The sequence below is a fragment of the Primulina tabacum genome, chromosome 8 (genome assembly GCF_025594145.1).
Source record: "Primulina tabacum isolate GXHZ01 chromosome 8, ASM2559414v2, whole genome shotgun sequence".
NCBI lineage: Eukaryota > Viridiplantae > Streptophyta > Magnoliopsida > Lamiales > Gesneriaceae > Primulina > Primulina tabacum.
In genome coordinates, this window is record NC_134557.1 from 7,989,816 (window position 1) to 8,008,860 (window position 19,045).

Genomic DNA, 19,045 nt, shown 5'->3' on the forward strand with positions numbered 1-19,045 from the left:
AGATCCTTCGCGAGGACAGAACACCTCGCGCATATGCACGAGGCAAGTATTTGGGGTGATTGCCGAGACAGTAAGTCTCGCGCATATGCGCGAGACATGACGCGCATATGCGCGAGCAGGTGTATTCAGGAATGCCGAGTCCAGAGAGTTGGGCGCATATGCGCGGAAATGTGTCGCGCATATGCGCCAGCAGTTGGGAAGACACGCGCCGAGACTTAAGGTCTCGCGCATATGCGCCGATTGATGTCGCGCATATGCGCGAGACGTGTTGCGTGAAGAATGTGCCATTTGCCTTGCTGCATGTACGGGTATGTGTATATATATATATATATATATGCACGATTTCTTCAGAAGCAAAGAAACGTAAAGAAAATTGAGAAAAGGTTTCTGAAAAAGGGTTGAAAATCCTTACGCCTTTATATTTCAATCCGTCCGTCAGATTTTGAATCCGACTTTGGTATTATGTTCCTACCGACGCAGGCTACAATTGGACGTAAGTTTTGTTACGTTTTGATATGATTTGAAATTATGGTATTGTCAGAATCTGATATGATTCTTATATGATGTTCTGGTCATGTTAGACATCGTATAATCGAAATCGGACTGAAGAATAAATACCATATGGAATTGTTATGATTTTCGGAGTTGTTTTGGAATCGATTTGATATCAGAATTGAATTATTACCGATTATAAAATGTTAGAATTGATATCTGACTGAGATGATATTACTGGATATATTGAGACTATGACGTTATATTGTTGAAACAGAATTTGATTGAATTCTGATTATATCCAGTATTGATTGAGTGGTGTATTGATATCGTACCCTCGATATTGTTATTGTCAGATTGAGTATTGACAGGCTTTGAGTTCGAGACTTCGACAGAGTCAGAGTATCAGAAAGAAATGTATAAATTAATGTTGAGTTGAGATTGCACAACTCGAGTGAGGTTTGACTCGAGTTTTCCTAAATCACATACTTAGTTTATTGCATTGATATTTGTAATTGATGATATTGATGTTTGTAGTCTATTGATTTATAGCCACTGCATGTAATTGACTACTGATTGTTTAGTCATTGGCTGATTCGCTTAGTCACCGGCTGATTCGTCTGGTTATTGGCTGATTCGTCTGGTTATCGACTGATTCGTCTAAACTTTGGCTGATTCGCTTAATTACTGGCTGATTCGTCTAGTTATTGGCTGATTCGCTTAATTCTTGACTGATTCGTCAATTCTGTGGCTGTTTCGCCCAGACACTGGATATATGAATTATATCGATGCCGTTTAGGGTTGATTCATTCCTATCGACTGGGATTCGATATAATTATCAATATCCAGACATTGGGATCCCTAGGTTAGAGTTGAGTCGAGTCTGAGACGACGCGTTGTTTGAGTCGAGTCTGTGATGACTAGTTGATTTACAGTTTTATATCATTCATGTTTGTTGATTGGCTGCATGTGAATGATATTTGTTATATGCTTTTGTATATGTTTTTATATGATTGCATGTTTACATTGTTTATACTCGGATTTATTCTCACCGGAGTTATCCGGCTGTTGTCTTGTTTTGTATGTGTGCATGACAACAGGTGGGACAGGTTCAGGGTCGAGGAGATGAGGAAAGATCGTGATTAGAGTGGAGGCTCCGGACTTGGATTAGAGATAGGGTTGGACACTTGATATTAGCTGTTAAACCTTAGTTGAATAAATGTATGTAGTACATGACTTGTACTTTTATACTGAGATGTATATATGTTTTATTTCACTACTGTTCCGCATTTTAAAAAGAAATTAAACCATGTTTATAATTAATTAATTAGTCCCAATGATGATTAAGAACATGATTAGCGTCCGGGTCCCCACAGATATAAATATATTAGACTGTCTGGAAACTTACTCTCATATTTCAGACTTCATTTAAAAAAATTGTTGATAACTTACAACTCATATGATATCAAAATATCAAATTTTGAATGAGATGTTGATTCGAAATTAAGTATATTATACTAATCTCTAACTTTTTTTAAAAAAAAGCAAAAACAAAAATCAAGTGGTTAGCGATATTCTTAGTGATAGATTAATTATTTACTGTGACGATGCGATGTTTGGGTTTTTTTTAAATATTATAAATTAATAAATTTATTGTAAAAATGTGGTAAATTGTAAATTTTTGTAAAACTAGTACAATTCAGGACTTACAGTCCCGGATTCATATTTTTTATTTTTTTAAAAAAAAGAAAAAGAAAGTGGGGGCACGAATTTAAAAAAATAATAATAAAAGAGAGATCGGCAAAACCGTCGCTATTGGCGACGGTTTAACCAAAAACCGTCGCTAAGGCAAATCCGTGAAACCCTGTCACGGATTCTAAGAAGCCGTGTGTGTTTTCTTCTATCAAGTACAAATGCGGGTATTCTTTCCATCATCGTCGAAAATAATTGTTCCTCATATTCATTCTCGCAACTTATTTCTTTCATCCGATTTATATGTGCAAAATCCATCTTTTCTACTTCGATCATATATTAATATTATTTGTTGATTTTATCGTCAATTTCATTTGAAGAGATACGAATATGTAATGTTTAATTTCGTTGATAATATTATAATTATATATTAAGAAGTATTTTTTGTGTAATTTTTTTATAATATATGTCATTTATTTCAGATATTAGCATCGTCCGTTGATATTATTACGAGTTCTGTATAATTACGTCTGAGAAGATAATTTAATTAAATTTTTTAATATTTTGTTTGTATTATTTATATTATATTAATGTAATTATAATTTTGTTCACTAACATTATATGATTAAGTATAATTTAGTTAAATAGTATATTTTTAATATTAATCGCGATATTAAAAAATAGTTTGAATATTAAAAAAATAATAAATATGGTACCTGCAATGAACAAGAATTATTAATAAATACAAAATTTTAATACATAATTTTGTAATTACATTAATAACTTCACATGTTGTAGTTTTTTTATTTATAATATTTTTTTTTAGAAAAACCCGTTCATTATACCAGTTTTAAGTTTTAAGTAATAACAATAGTTATAATATTATTTGTATTATTGGAATTGTAATACTGTAATTTAGAATTTTTCGAATAATAATAAATATACTTAATTTAAATATAAAAATTATATTTACGTGATATAATATTATATCTACACTAATTACAATAATTTAATAACTATACTTAATTTAATTACAATAATTATATTTACTTGATATAATATTATATCCACAACAATTACAATAATTACAATAGTTATATTTAATTTACGTGATATAATATTATATCTACAATAATTACAAAATTTAATTAATATACTTAATTAAATATCAATAATTATATTTACTTAATATAATATTATATCTACAATAATTACAATAATTATATTTAATTTACGTGATATAATATTATATCTACAATAATTACAAATTTTAATTAATATACTTAATTTAATTACAATAATTATATTTACTTGATATAATATTATATCTATAATAATTACAATAGTTATATTTAATTTACGTGATATAATATTATATCTACAACAATTACAATAATTACAATAATTATAATATTAATTGTTTTATTGGAATTAGAATATGTATATCAATTACGGACTTTATATTTACGTGAAATTTTATGTATAATATATGTATAATTATAATATTAATTGTATTATAAATTACGGAGGTTAAAATTACGTGAAAATTTTAAAACTTATTCTCAATATACTTTAAAAACGTAACAAAATACTTTATAATTTCATTAGTATTAAGTACACTAATATTAACTCATTCTTATATTAAATTAAATTATTTATATACGGAACTTGTAATAATATCAACGGACGATGCTAATATCGAAATAAATGACAAGTATTATAAAAAAAGTACACAAAAAAATTATTTCTTAATATATAATTATAATATTATCAACGAAATTAAATATTAACTCTTCGTATCTCTTCAAATAAAATGGACGATAAAATCAAAAAATAATATTATTATATGATCGAAGTAGAAAAGATGGATTTTGCAAATATAAATCGAATGAAAGAAATAAGTTGCGAGAATGAATATGAGGAACAATTATTTTCGACGATGATTGAAAGAATACCCGCAGAAAACACTTTAAAATCCGTGATGGTGTTTCACGGATTTGCTTTAGCGACGGTTTTTGTTTTAACCGTCGCCAATAGCGACGGTTTTGCACAAACCGTCGCCGATCTCCATTTTATTTTTTTTAAATCCGTGCCCCCATTTTCTTTTCCCTTTTTTTTAAATATATATATATATATATATATATCCGGGACAGTAAGTCCCGGATTGTACTAGTTTTACAAAACTTTACAATTTGCCACATTTTTACAATAAGTTTATTAATTTATAATATTTTTTAAAAAAAACCGCGGTGTTTTGTACCTCATATAGTTGATAATGTTACATTCGTTAAATGAGTACTTGATTGAGCAAATATGAACAAATGTGCTTTATTGACTAAGATTTATACTTTAATTGAGCATTAATGTAGTTGTTTTGGTTTCATTTGTATTTTGGTGATGATTAGCTCTCTTGTGAGACGGTCTCACGAATCTTTATCTATGAGACGGGTCAACTCCACTGATATTCACAATAAAAAGTAACACTCTTAGCATAAAAAATAATAATTTTTCATGGATGACCCAAATAAGAGATTCGTATCACAAAATACGACTCGTGAGACCGTCTCCCACAAGTTTTTGCTTTTGGTGAAGTGAGTAGTTAATAATTTGATTATTTACTTGTCGATTGACATTAGTCTAATCAGTCTGACTTAAAATGTGATACAAATGTTCTCTATTCACAAAATAACATTATAATACCGTATTTAGTCTAATTTGTATTTTATTGAAGTGAGTAGTTAAAACTTTGATTATATACTTATCAATTGACATTAGTATAGCTTGTGCGAGGCCAAATCATGTGATACAAATGTGCTTATCTTATTTGAAAATTATTGTACATAATTTAGTTGCATTTGCACCTGGGTGAAGTGATTAGTTAACAACTGATTATTAGTCAACTGATTTCTTGTTAATCAGAAATAGTGTAGTCAATTTGTGTGACTGAATGCTCAAATATTTCAATATCTCAAACATATATCAACTTCGTGTTCTATGTTTAGGATATTTTTGTCTCTAGATAAAGTCACGTCATATTAACATATCATTTACATTCCTGTACTACTTACAAAGAATTTGATCAAGTGTTTTGATAATCATAATCCTTGTGCTTGTGTCAACATCCCCTAGATAATTGAATACAAAAATAAATATCTCGAATAGTGATTTGTATATCATTGCAGCATTTCAATCTAATTAGCAAAAAGAGTATCTTTTATAGTAAATCTTTTTTGTTCACAATCTTCATCGTATTTCTAAAACAAGTGAAGGAGCATCGACTAGAGTATATTTTAAACGTTTTTTCTTTGTCAATCATCAATAACGTTATCTCCTTCCTAAATTCTAAATAATAATAATAATAATAATAATAATAATAATAATAATAATAATAATACAATATATATAAATCAGTAAAACACAAAATATATACCATCATCACATTTTCGTTACCTACAATAAAACCATTTAAATTGGGGATAACAAGCTCTGATTCCAGCACGACGACCTTCTTTCTAAAATCCAGCCTATAACCAATCGTACAAAAATTTTGAATACTCGTTCAAATATGTAAACAAGTAATTTAACGATTATATCAACATGAATACACTGAAAATTTGAGATAATCAATTGAAAATCAAATGCTACATCCTAATTTCTAGATTTCATCCTATTATTTGAACCGATCCAAATACTCATTTCAATATCATAAAAAAATGTAAAAACAATAACGACTTAGGCGCGTGACATAATATTAGATATTTGAAATATTGTTTAATCAATTTATAGAATAAATATTGGACATTTTTAATTTGATATGAATATTATAATTAGTTTGTTTTTACGTATTGTTGTGTATGACAAAAAATCTATTTTTCTATTAAACTTAATTTCAATAAAAAAATGTAATAATATTATGGTAGGAAAAAAAGGGTTTTTTGCGTTAATAATACTAACCGTAAGGTTTTTTAAATTGAGAAGATTTCAGACGTGAGATTGATGTGGTTGGAATAATTATAGGTGGTGTTAAGATGAAGGTAAAAAGAGAAGAAATTTTGGTGTCCTCCTTAAACATTTTTTCTAAACCGTTTTCACTTAGTAATATATAATATACTAGTGCACCAACGCACGCGTTGCGTGCTTCTATAATATTTTTTATAATTCATTTGATTTATATTTAAATGAGGATCAAAATATAATTATAAGAAATAATGAGAGACTACACTGTAATTTTGATATACAAATTAAAAAATAAAAGAATAAAAAAATGACAGCAATAAGAAATTGTACCTATGACCTAAATCCCAAGAAACATTAAGTCTATCCGCTGAACTACAAATACCTTGCATTAAAATTTTAACATTTTATTAATATATATAATTATTAAAACAGACCATGACACCAAATTTAGTTACTCTAATTGTCTCAAACTTAATAAAATAATATAGAAATAGTATAGATTATAGATAGTATAGATAATATAGATATACACTAACAAAATCAATAAGAAAAAACCCTAGAATTTGGGGATAAATGGTTAGAATAGGAGATCAAAAAAATTGTCTCGACGCCACGCAGCAATAAAAAATAATAATTCATGAAAACAATCCTCAAATAGGGTTCAAATTCATAATAATATTACGGTGCAATCCTCTTGTCGATTTCAGACCATGAGGATCTTTTCTCGACTTTTTCTAGTTCTTAACTATCGGCATTCTTCATCTCCTTTACTGCAGTTGATTGGCGGACGTTAGGAATATTCATTTTCCAGATGTTTTATGGTTTCACCCCTTTTCGTGGCGCGGATTACAAAATAACATTGGCCAATATCATTGCTCGAGCCCTTGAGTTCCCTAAGGAGCCACACATACCTGCCACGGCTAAGGACCTGATATCACAATTGGTGGCTAAAGATCCCGGCGACGAATCAGGGCAACAATGGGCTCATCGGCCATCAGACGCCACCCGTTTCTCCACGGAGTGCAATAGGCACTTTTGAGATGCACAAACCCACCCTTTGTTCCTCCTCGTTTCTGTAAAGATTTCTTGCCTGATGATAGTTGGCCCGGCACACCCGTGGACTATTACTAGTGAGATGAACTGATTATAATTTCATGCAAGTAAATGCTCTGTTTCTCTCTTTATAATCTACATTTTTAAAATAAATGCTTAAGCATCCAATTTTTTAAAAAACTTTTTCCATGTTCTTTATTGCAGCTGACAATCATCTTCTAATTGAGTCGTTAAAATAAATTTTTTCGTTGGGGTGCAGCTCCAGACGTATGTAAACGGGATACTTCAATATTTAAGCAACAATTTCATGGCAACTTCATGCGGATAATCAGTATGAGAACATGTTTGCAAAAGCATAACATAAAAGTTAGATAAAATAAGGAAACAACATCGACATGTAAATTCATGTTGAATTACTAAGATTCTGCTGGATTTTGTCCGCGACTAATTTAGACAGCAAAATTACACAAACGTTCCCTTATACCGGAAATTGAAGAACAAGATTCCAAAGATTGCTGTTTCAGGCAAAAAGCCATTGTCGCACCCTCTCAGTCAAAGAGACTGAAGCCCATATCCTGCAATCAAACAAAATATCAGTTGAGAGACGAGTAAAATTTGTCCAAATCTTGCATAATAAATAAGGCTTGATATGGTCATGTCCAGATATTTACATCATCAGACTCCTCTTTCTCTTCTACTTTCTCTTCTTTCTTGGTTTCAGCAGCCGCAGCAGGTGCACCACCACCACCACCAGCAGCAGCAGGAGCAGCAACTGCAACTGCACCCCCCCCACCTGCAGGCACCGAAGACAACTTTTCCCTTCCGGCAGCAATCAATTCAGTGATATCTTTGCCCTCGACCTCAGACAATAGCAAGTTGATTCTGTCATCATCACACTCAGCTCCAACTGAACCGAGAAAGTAGCAGGTCAATACAATCGTAGTCAAAGAACTGATTCCAGGGTGTGAAATATTGATGGTGTGAAACAAGATGCTCCAAAGTTCATTGATAAACTCTTTGGCAACTATACCAGGGGGTTGGCAGAAGCCGCCCTCTCCCACAATCAGGCAAAAGCCAAAAGGTTCTAGTAGTGAGCTAGTAGTTCATATTTAAAACAGTGAATGTTATAAACATCCTCCAATCTTCTTATCTTGTACATCGACTATCCAACGACGATCCATCCCTCTTTCATGGCTTACTATGATGTGCACTAATGTCAATCAGAAACATAGCTTTTAGGTAATGGAAGACCAGATACACGTACATTATCAAATATTTGTCTCTCATCTTTCCCAATATTTCATTACCAAGTTACCAAGTTTGGAACTTCAAAAAGAACTCGAATGTAACAAAGAAAGCCTTGCTTTTATCTTGTCATCCATTAACCATTAAACTAAATAAATTACTCAAACCTTCAAATTTCATAATTAACAGAAATGAGTTCACAAAGCATTCCCTCATCCAATGTTAAAAAACTCAACACCATAATAAAAGGTAGGCTCCAAGTGATCACAAGACTCCTCGTACAAGAAGTTAAGCAGATCTAAAATTCTAAACCCATTTTTAAACATAAAATAATTCCGATATGCATAATCAGATCAAATAACAGTGTATATGAAGATTCGATACTTGAAAAATGTAACTAAAATTAGAACAAAAAAAACGAAAATATACAGACACGGATGGATGGAGATTAACCTGAGTTGAGAATTTTCTTCAAGTCCTTCGCGGACGGATTGGCGTTGCCACCCAACAGAGCCAACAAATAAGCTGCTAATATCTTCATCTGTATGTAGTCCAAACAACAGACTCGAAATAAAATCACAAAACCACAGGCACAGACAAAAGCAGATGAATTATCAAGGAAGAGGGAGAAGAATTACTTCGGATGATTAATCTCTGAGATGAAGGTGCAGCTAGGGTTGTGAAAAATTGCTGGCGATTGGATGGGAACCACTCAAAAAAGATCGAAATATTTAGTGCTCATAGCTAGGGTTTAGGTGTTATGGGCCCTTCTTTATTATTTGGGCTTGAGTCCTATTCCCAGCCCAATGAGCAAAAATGAACTAAAGCCCACCTAAGCTGTTTTTAGCTGCCCAATTAGCAATATCATTACCCTTGGAAAAATTCTCTAGTCACTCTCCCTGTTTCTGAAGCATTTTGTTCGGTGAGGACTTTTTCTGAAGAGTGATTTCGTCGAGCAAATAGAACGCCATGGATGGTACGCCGGTCCTTTACTTTTTGCCCTTTCCCTTCTCGATTCACATTAGCTTTGTTCATATGTTATAGTCGAAAGGGTGGAGGCTGTGATTTCTAGTTTATCGAAATTATGGCTTTGTTTTGAGAAACATGAAGAGTTGCAGTACTTTGGTCTTTGTGTGCATTTGAGCTCAAATTGAATGTTCTGGTCAGATTGCTAAGCATGGTTCCTCAAAAAGTAGCTAGCAATTGAGATTTCTTGTTTGTGTGTATAGTGGATTCGAAGCAAACGATGGAGGACACGGTGTTGGTGGGTGATGATCTGATGATGGGTCCTCCATCACCTCTAATTCCACATGAAATAGCTTCTCATGTTCTGGAAGGTGTTGATTTGTGTGATGGGATTTTGCGGAATCTGTTCCTATGTAAAGTATTCTTCTCATGAACTTTTTAACTTTTTTACCTTAGAGGGCAAGGGAGGATTGTGAGGGTGTAATCTTATGTTCAGATCTTAAAGGTTTGTCCTGTTTTGATCGTTATGGTTAATAGGTCTACACATCAACGATGTGGAGCCATTCTGTCAAGATGAGATTGTGTTGTATCAGGAATGTGCAGAGAGGAGGGTCCGTCGGCTTAACCATTGCGTTATATGTTTCTCCTTTGCTTATTTCTCTTTTGTGTAGTTAACTTCCCCAGTTCTTTGCGGTCGCTTATCTTTTATGCAGGATAAGGAATTAAGACAGCGGCTAGAGGATAGTGAGCGAAAATTAGGGACGTCCATGCCTGTAGAACAAGCAAAGGAGAGATGTAATCAGCTGGAATCAGAAGCCACATTGTTGGAGAGGTCCTTGTTTGTTTTTCTCTGTTTTTGTGATGTGTTTCATGAAGCTTGTGGAATGATCAAATATCAATGATGTCCATTATATATTACTTGCTTCCGGGCACACTCTGACGTGTATTCAAATAAATGTGATATTTTATATTAAATTTTACATTTCCCTGACCCATGGAATGTGAGGAAGTTTCAAAATTATCGATTACAATGTTTACCACATTAGCATAGTTGTTTATGACTCTTTTAAAAATGTTTGGTTGTTTAGGCGCTTGATTTTGGCAAGTGGGGTTGAAGGCATCGAAGGATTTCGACAAAGATGGAGCTTGCATGGTCGCCTTACCGATACAAAGTAGTACCAAGTGATCCTCATGTTTTAAAGAGTCATAGGGGGTAGCATAGAGATTATGCCAACTTATATAAGAGTCCTCTACATCTGCTCTGTTAAAAGTAAAACAAAAAAGGTAGTTCATTCTCATTCTAGATATTCCATGACATTATTTGTACGTGTGCGTCAAATTGTAGGAGGAGATTGGAAGCCCTGAAGTTTGGCTTGGAGAACAGAAAGAAAGACGAGTCAGTTCAAGATTTAACGACCAAGAAAAGATGGTTCTTTTGGTGAACATGGAACGCATTATTTCGTTCTACTTGACCTATTGCCTCTTACTACCGTAATGTGATCGTTACCAGCCTGTGGAATTTTAAATGTAGCTCAATTGGGTATAGCAGTTTATGCTTCTATTTGTAATGTCATGTTATATCATTAATGTTGAATCTTGGGGCAATGCAGTCTAGCTGTCCTTGTTTCTCAAAGAAAAATTTTTGAGAAGATTGAACAAAAGTACGAGTGGATCATAAAATGCGAGTAAACATTTTTTTATGCCTTTCTAAATCTAGTTTCCTTTAAAGAAAATTCTTGGGCTTAAAAAACAACTTTATCATCCATGACATGCTTGTGCGTATTCAATATTTGTGTAAATTGGTCTAAACATACAATTTTGTTATCTCAATTACTAAGTTGGTGCTGTAGTACGTGTAGCAGATTAAAAGGCAAGAGATTTGTACATCGTGGCAACAGATCACCAAAATGCGCGTGCTGACCCTCCGGATGCATGAATCTATACTGTACTATTAAGTGTGAGGATATTATAATAATTACCTAGAGAGGACATCAATTTTTTCTTCCAATTTTACCCTTATATGATACTAATATTACACTTTTGTTTTTTTTGTTTTTTTCAATTTCAACACACAATCTTCCAATTTTAACTTTATATGATATTAATGTTACACTTTTGTTTTTTGTTTTTTTTTTCAATTTCAACACACATTTTTATTTTTATTTTTTTATTTCAACAATTCAAATATCAATTTAGTCCCTCCATAATTTGTCAAATTTCACTTTAGTTAATCGATAATGATAAAAAAAGATTATACACGCGATGCGTGTGCAGAGTAACTAGTATACAAGTAATTCCGTGTCCTTTTTGTTGTTTCTAAGTATTCCATTGAGCACGCACAAAGCACTAAATGTCTGAAATCAAGTTATTCAAAATTAACCTTTGTAATCATGTTAAGTATGAGTTATAGTGGTGGTAAGGATTAAGGATTAATGTTGATAGATCCTTGTTGATCTCCAACGCAGATAGCTTTCGAGTGAAAAATGCTTCGCTTTTGGATGCTTCTGTTTATGCACCATGCCAACATTAAGATCTCCATGTTCTCGTGCATGACGTTTTTTATTTGTTGGCAAAAGAGTGTTCCGACTCGGGTCCATTTTTTACCCATAATTCTTTTTTAAAAAATACTTGTTACGTATACATTGCCTCAATATAAATTTATTATCACAAAAAATTATTTTTTTTCAGCGTCCAATATAAACTTTTTTGTTATTTCCAAGCTTTTTGATAAATTTATTTGTTAGATTTATTATTTCAAGGTCTCATGATAATTTTAATTAATATAAATTTATTCTTCTTGAGCTCAATATTAAAAAGAAATTATTCCTTAATCTTATTATATTATATAGTAATGTAGTTGGACCAATATAAAAACATATTCAATGACTCATAAGGTAATGATATTTAATGAGGATAATTTATTTTCGAAGGTGACATTTTTTAAATTCTCATTATCAAGATAAGCAAATCAACAATTGTGTAGTGAATTATTTTAATAAAATAAATGAATATTTTTTTATGTTCACATTGTTTATAAAATCTTTTTAATTATCTTAGTTACAGTGGTAAGTGTAAAACAAAATTTCTCAAAATTAAAGATCATTAAAAATTTTCTTCCATCAACTATGGCACAAAAGAAGATTGAATGAATTGACTATATTGTCAATTGAGAAATAAAATATTGAACAATTTGATTAATATTTTTAACTCTAAAACTGTATTCAATGATATTTTTGTACATATTTGATATTATTACTCAATTATAATAGAAATTTTTTGACTATTATATAATATTTAATTTTTATTCTTTAATATATTGATTTAAATTGAAAAAATTGTTATAATTATAAAAAAAATATGAACACATGATCATTTATGGACTTATTTAAAGTTTAAACTCATGCCCAAAAATTGTGAGGATCGACTGCCTTTCACTAGCTTTATAAACTTGATTCAACATTTTCAAGTTCATACAAGAGGGGCTTAGATCCCAACAATTTTTTGTTAAGATCTTGCATTGAATGAAGAGCCGGAACCTAAAATGCCTTATATGATCAAATAAGATGAGCCTCTAGTTTTCAGAATTATCGAACCTCTAAGATCCAAGAGATGCATTCTTGGAGTAGCTGAAATTTCTGATCATTTGCAACATTCCAAAAAACTTGCATTTTTCGGTGGAACTCGGAAGACTCCTCCTTGCAAGTGAAGGACCCAGCACATGTACAATATTCAGCCAAGTGTGCAGCTTTGATATGGCTACACTTGAGGCACACCAGGTCTTGAAGATGGTAGAGTCGTTCTCTTTGTCGTAATATCTGTAGAAGAGAATTCTCCAGCACTTCACGGTCATATGGTTGCCCACACTGAGGCGCCGCACAACACCATTCCTGAGATGTTAGGGTCCTGTCACGGCATAAATCTAGATCCCTGCAGTCGTTGCAGTAACTGGCAGACAGAAAAAGAAATGGAATTATGAGAAACAAAACGATACATAAGAAAACCCAAAGAAGACCATTGTTTACAATTCCTTTATACTACATATTTAATGCGACAACTTTACCTGCAAATGACATTTGGTAGAGTTAGAGACAGAGAGAGATAATGAAATTCAGCCTCTGGAGCAAATTCCCTTATGCTGACCAATTTCAAAAGATTTCTTCTCATTATCTGCTTAATAACAACGACATTGGTTTCCAAAGATCAAAGCTCTTCAATTAACCACAAAACATTATTAGAAGTAACTAAACAATCATAAGAGTTTACAGTACGACTTCATGGATTTCTGACAGCGTGTGAGAATAATTAATTAAATGTGAGATATTAGCTAGAATGTGAACATAAGTAGAGACAACTATGATGCATCTCATTAGCACAACAATATAAACCTGACCAAAGACCATATGAGCTTAAAAATAAAAAGATTAATGCTTTTCGTTTTTTATGTAGAGACTCCATTTTTTGTTACAACTTTCAAATGATATTTCAAATCAAGAGAAAAGATCGACTTTTATTACGTCACAAATTATAAAGAAATAAAAATGCTATGATTATAAAAACACTGAAAGATCATATCAAACAAAAAATCCTACGAATGCCATAAGGAAATATGAAAGAAGGAATCAAAGAACTTCATAAATGCAATTTCTCTAGTGCCACACAATCACAATCTTAGACATACCTATTTTCCTCTGATTCTAATATCAATAACTAAATAATTTGAACGAGCAGAAGCAGGTGTATCAACATTGCTATGACTTTGCAGGCAAATATGCACAAGCTCACTACGGAAGGGAAATATGTAGGAATACCAAGATATGCATAAGAAAAAAGTTTAACAGCTATGGTTACCAGGACTTCATGCTGAACTTTTTGGTCCAGTGCCAAAACTGCACAAACATACTTAATGAAATCTAAAGCAGGATCCCCCTTGTAACTACTGTTTATAGATTGCAAACTTCTAGTCAAGGTGTTATGATCACTTCGAGACTTGTTTCTTCCATCCATATGAAGACCTGGATCAGAGACAATTTTAAGAAGTTTCTCCGTAAAGTGAGATCTGATCTGTACGATATACAAAACATGGATCAGCCTTCACATTGTTCAGAAAAAAAAGAAGAAAGGAATAGAGGGACGTCCTAAAATTAAATCTATCAATATTCAATACCTTTATTTTCAGAAACTCTGTCATCTGTGATTCAAGAATTTCAGCAGTTGATGCTGTGATCGATGGAGTGCATAAATTGCCCACTGCAGATGCTCGTTTCTCAGATTCCTCTAGAGCATACTTCCACGGAAAGTACACAAATTCAGAAACAATTAAGATGAAGTGATCCTGCATAAAACAACAAATAGAATTTAACAAGGCAGAGATCAAAACTTGATGTTTAATTGCGACTTCTAAATTCTGTTTAGAGAGCTTAAAAGCTTTTCATTCCATGTCATCAGTGAGACAAATCCCCGAAGCATATAGATAAGCAAGTACCCTTTAGCATACATTCTCCTCAAAAATTTAATTGTTGACTTTTTGGAAAAGCTTTGTTCTTATCAAACATTGAGACCAATTAAATACCACATTTATGTTACTACCTAATAAGAAAAAATTGGAAAGAGAAACTTTTAGCAAGACAAATTAGAAAAAAATACAAGAAAAGGCCTTAAATCACAGCAGCCGCCACCAAAATCCATGAGCCTATCACAAGAAGAAATTCTCTACTTATTCCACATCACCTTAGGATATGGCAATTTGTCAGAGTTCTTCCACTAAAGGTTTTTTTTCCTATTCTTATCGGTTGCTGACCTCTGGAGGCAGGCAGCTAAGATTGCTGAGAATTGGCCGTATATTGAAGTAGAGATGTTCATTTACCATTTTTGGAAAGACACCTATGTGCAATTTTTTTTACAACCATGATTAAGAATCTTGAGCCAGTGATTTTTTTCATGAAACATACAACATTGATTAACATATTGATGATATACTCATAGCAAGGTGGTGGACATTTCCATCTTGCCATGACCTCAATAATGACATGCTTTCATATGGTTTTTTTACAACAGACTTGGAAAAAATATGATTTGACATGCAATATACTTCAGACATATAGTGAAGAATCTTTGGACCCTGCACGAGCACTGAACTAGCTACGTCAATTGTTAAATAAATGGATGCCCCACCTGGGTTGATTTAGGCAAATTTTCCGCAATTGTCCAGCTGGAGACAATATCTATTTGTGAATTGTTGAGCATGCTTTTTACACTTGCTTCTGAAAATTCTTCTGTGGAATCATCTTTTAGTCTTGCTTGAATTCCACCATAGTTGTACTGTGACATCGAGAAGATAAGGAGAAAAAAAAGAGAAGGATACGTCAGAGAGGGAGGAACAAAAAATCATGATAACAAAAAATTGGATCGATTGTCTACTTTGAGTTGCAAATTTGGAATTATACAATTGCAAACAATAAACGTAGTTAAAATAGACCCAATATCCATCTCCAACAAATAAAAAAGGGTCGAGAAAAATAAGTAGCATGTGATGCCACAAAACCTACATTAACACATGGAACACTTCAACCACCCACAATTCATCTGAAGTTAGCACTGGACGTCAATTCTTTGCTTAAAAAGGACTTAAATATATTCATAAATATGACTGTCTAACATGCTGAAAATGAAATCTAAAGTACCTTTCATATGATTGATAGGAAACACAAAAAGCCTAGCATATGCTAAGGGAAGTGTCAGACTCTCATACAGAGGCATATTAATGATTCCACCATGCCAATCAGTTAACAATATGGAAGAAATCGCATAATGATCTATAATTACGTAATTGAAAACCAAAGCTTTAATAAGTTGCATCATACAATATACTAAAGGCAATTCTTCATCTCTTACTAATTTACAAAGCAAGAGATACACTCCCCTGCTGAATCAATCATACCAAATGTTATCAATAAAAAATAGGCATTCAAAGTTACGGTGGCGGATTGTAAGCATAGTGTGCAAACCTGGTCCATAAAGAGTAAGGAATGCCAAAAATGGAAGGGCTCGAGCTCAATCCACTCAAATAAGTCCCTGCCACAAAGAAGCTTCAAGAATAAATGTGATAATAAATAATAACTCCGCAGGTTCTTAAAAGACTAACCTGGTTTGCAAGGTTTTGAGAACACTCTCACAATAAGCTTTGGCTGCGGATATATCTGACTTTCCTGTGTCTATAATAACTTTAGTGAAGCTTGCAAAAACAATTGTCGCGCCTAATTTACGAAGTTCAGCCATCAGCAAAGCAAAAATTTTCTGCATGACCTGTTCATAGATACAGTCAATTGCGTAGAAACGGATCAAAAAGTTTCTTGACACTCTTTGATAAATGAAATTATGCAAAGAAAATAGCACAGTGGCATTTTTTCTCGTTGAAACATTTGGCAACAAATGCTCGACCCTTGACATTATAATGAACGGACAATTATAAATATAGTATTATTGTTCAACTGTGAACTTGTAGAAAATTGAACATTGTTGAATAAAGAAGGAAACATGGAGGCAGATATTTAGATAACGATTGATCTCTCAATCATAGGTACACTGATATTTCTTTTTAGCTTCAAACAGCCATTATGTTTTCCTGAATAAGAAATTACCTTGTGGAGCATGTGGTGAATAGCAGGGTCATGAAGTTTAGACTTTGGACTGCATTTAGCAAAGAAAGGTGTAATTATTTGAAAAGAGAAGTGTAACTTTGAAATGGTTAACTTTCAGCAACCTGCAAAGCCATCGGTACAAATGCTGCAGTATAGTGTCTGCAAAGACATTTCTAGATGAAACAACATCTGCAAGGCATCTTTGTATCAACTGTTTGAGGACACGGAATGCAGGTGAACATGAGATAGCCTCATCAAAGGAATAACTCTCATCAGAAGTAGATGGTGGAGGATTCAACTCCTTCTCTAGACCAAATAAAGCACCTCCTTCCATCTCATTCACTTGGTTACTTTTTAGCAGAGCATTGACTGCAAGGTGATGAATCTAAAATTTGTACAAAATAAACTATTGTCATATGGTTAAATAACATCACAAACAGAAGAAAGAGGAGAGAGAATATGTGCAAACTTAGACCTTAAGCTCAACGGTTACTTTTCTATATGCACCAGGATAAGTGAGAACAGGTTGAGTGACCTGGTTGGAAAAATAGTGGTTAAGTCACACACCTTGCAACAATGTGACATTATTACCTTTGTTATATCTTGCTAAAATATTTAGAACCGGTGGAAAGTAAATCATGCACCCAGAAAAAGATAACATTGTCCAAAGTCCCATATCACTCACCTCATCTATAAAACATGGTACTTCTTCGTCAATGCCTCCCAAGTCTGGAATGCCATTATCAGATATCCAAAGGACCTATTAGGATAAATACAATTTCATCAAGCAAGCAAACCTGATTGAAGCAGCTAAGAACTCATTTAGATTGCTTTATTAGTTGATGACATAATTCAACAAGGATAACTACATTTTCTCCCCTAATGTTAGTCACACACATATGTAACACTTTTCATTTGGTTTTCAACATTATACAACTCTCCTTGTTCTCAGATATACAGTACTATGTTACAGCTTCCCTGACATGCACCTTCCTTAACAGAAATTAAGGACATCAACGACATATTTTGCTCTCATCCAACTCTCTAACCACATTTTGTAAGATATAAAAGGTTGTGAAGATGATAATCCAGTTATTAGAAGCAAGAAAATAAAATTTCAATGTTGCCAGGAAGAAAACAGAAACCTGTTGCTGATCATGTAGAGCTCTCGACAAGAAGATATCAGCTGTATGGATAAGCCAATCACTTTCAAAATTTCCCAACGGAACCTGCTCATTCACATTATTTTGTCGAGTTATCAAAAAAAAAAAAAACAATTTACACAATAACTGTAGCTCACAAAAAACAAGTATAGCAGGTATTACATGAGCATATCGTGAAAGTGAAACTCTCGCATTCAACCATTGGGAGGACGAAGCGCAACGTAGAATTCCATTTTTCGCAGCAAGTACTTGCCAACCAATAGCCTATACAATATAGTGTAACTACGTCTTTTGTTACATCATGTAATGGTAAAATTTACAAACCTAAAGCATTGGTAGAGATTAATAAGTTAGGATCACCTGATATTGGCTATCACGAAGATTAGCTGGGATGGTGACACAGGGGAAATCTTCTAATGCCCGTAGACCAGACTTCAATAATTGGATATTTGGGCATTCAACAACAGCAATTACAGGCCCATGATGTCGTTGCCTGCCAAAAGGATATACGAAGATAATGGTGAGAGAGATCTACCCACTCTGTTATTTTTCAACATAAAAAACAAAAATCAACTACTTGTTCAAGAGATAAGGGTACCAAAAACAAAAATGTGAGTACAAGTTGATTGTGAAAGCTTCAGAAAATCACAGAACACCTCCAAGACTAACATTTGCACCATCTTTGGTCCACTGGAGGAGAGGATTGAGGCATAATTATACACAACACTCAATTTGTTCATATAGTTATTTACCCAAGCCTAAAATAGAAGGACACTGGACAAAACCAGTTATCAGTCAAACCATCTCAGCATACTCTCTGGACTCCATATCGTTGATTAT

At 32.9% G+C, this 19,045-nt stretch overlaps 3 protein-coding genes across 4 annotated transcripts in view; 1 reads left to right on the forward strand and 2 right to left on the reverse strand.

The window, feature by feature from the left end:
* Positions 1–7,586: 7,586 nt before the first annotated feature.
* LOC142553556 (large ribosomal subunit protein P2-like) lies at positions 7,587–9,211 on the reverse strand. The gene is made up of 4 exons (XM_075663895.1): positions 9,078–9,211; positions 8,893–8,980; positions 7,866–8,101; positions 7,587–7,769 (listed from the first exon to the last, which is right to left on the reverse strand). Exons 2-4 carry the CDS (start codon positions 8,978–8,980, stop codon positions 7,743–7,745), a joined length of 351 nt encoding a protein of 116 aa, XP_075520010.1. The 5' UTR covers positions 9,078–9,211; the 3' UTR covers positions 7,587–7,742.
* An 81-nt stretch (positions 9,212–9,292) lies between these two features.
* Positions 9,293–11,103, forward strand: LOC142553555 (uncharacterized). The gene is made up of 6 exons (XM_075663894.1): positions 9,293–9,415; positions 9,669–9,818; positions 9,943–10,016; positions 10,119–10,237; positions 10,494–10,577; positions 10,751–11,103. Exons 1-6 carry the CDS (start codon positions 9,409–9,411, stop codon positions 10,845–10,847), a joined length of 531 nt encoding a protein of 176 aa, XP_075520009.1. The 5' UTR covers positions 9,293–9,408; the 3' UTR covers positions 10,848–11,103.
* A 1,692-nt stretch (positions 11,104–12,795) lies between these two features.
* Positions 12,796–19,045, reverse strand: part of LOC142553557 (DNA polymerase epsilon catalytic subunit A-like) — a 35,629-nt gene continuing 29,379 nt past the window's right edge. For both annotated transcript variants that reach the window (XM_075663896.1, XM_075663898.1), the window contains 14 exons: positions 18,566–18,698; positions 18,368–18,469; positions 18,188–18,271; positions 17,728–17,802; positions 17,518–17,577; positions 17,165–17,427; positions 17,043–17,091; positions 16,547–16,707; positions 16,410–16,476; positions 15,577–15,723; positions 14,570–14,737; positions 14,254–14,466; positions 13,466–13,572; positions 12,796–13,350 (listed from right to left, as the gene is read on the reverse strand). In XM_075663896.1, the coding sequence (XP_075520011.1) occupies positions 12,990–13,350; positions 13,466–13,572; positions 14,254–14,466; positions 14,570–14,737; positions 15,577–15,723; positions 16,410–16,476; positions 16,547–16,707; positions 17,043–17,091; positions 17,165–17,427; positions 17,518–17,577; positions 17,728–17,802; positions 18,188–18,271; positions 18,368–18,469; positions 18,566–18,698 (1,990 nt within the window). In that variant the 3' untranslated portion in view covers positions 12,796–12,989. The remainder of the gene's footprint in view (positions 13,351–13,465; positions 13,573–14,253; positions 14,467–14,569; positions 14,738–15,576; positions 15,724–16,409; positions 16,477–16,546; positions 16,708–17,042; positions 17,092–17,164; positions 17,428–17,517; positions 17,578–17,727; positions 17,803–18,187; positions 18,272–18,367; positions 18,470–18,565; positions 18,699–19,045) is intronic.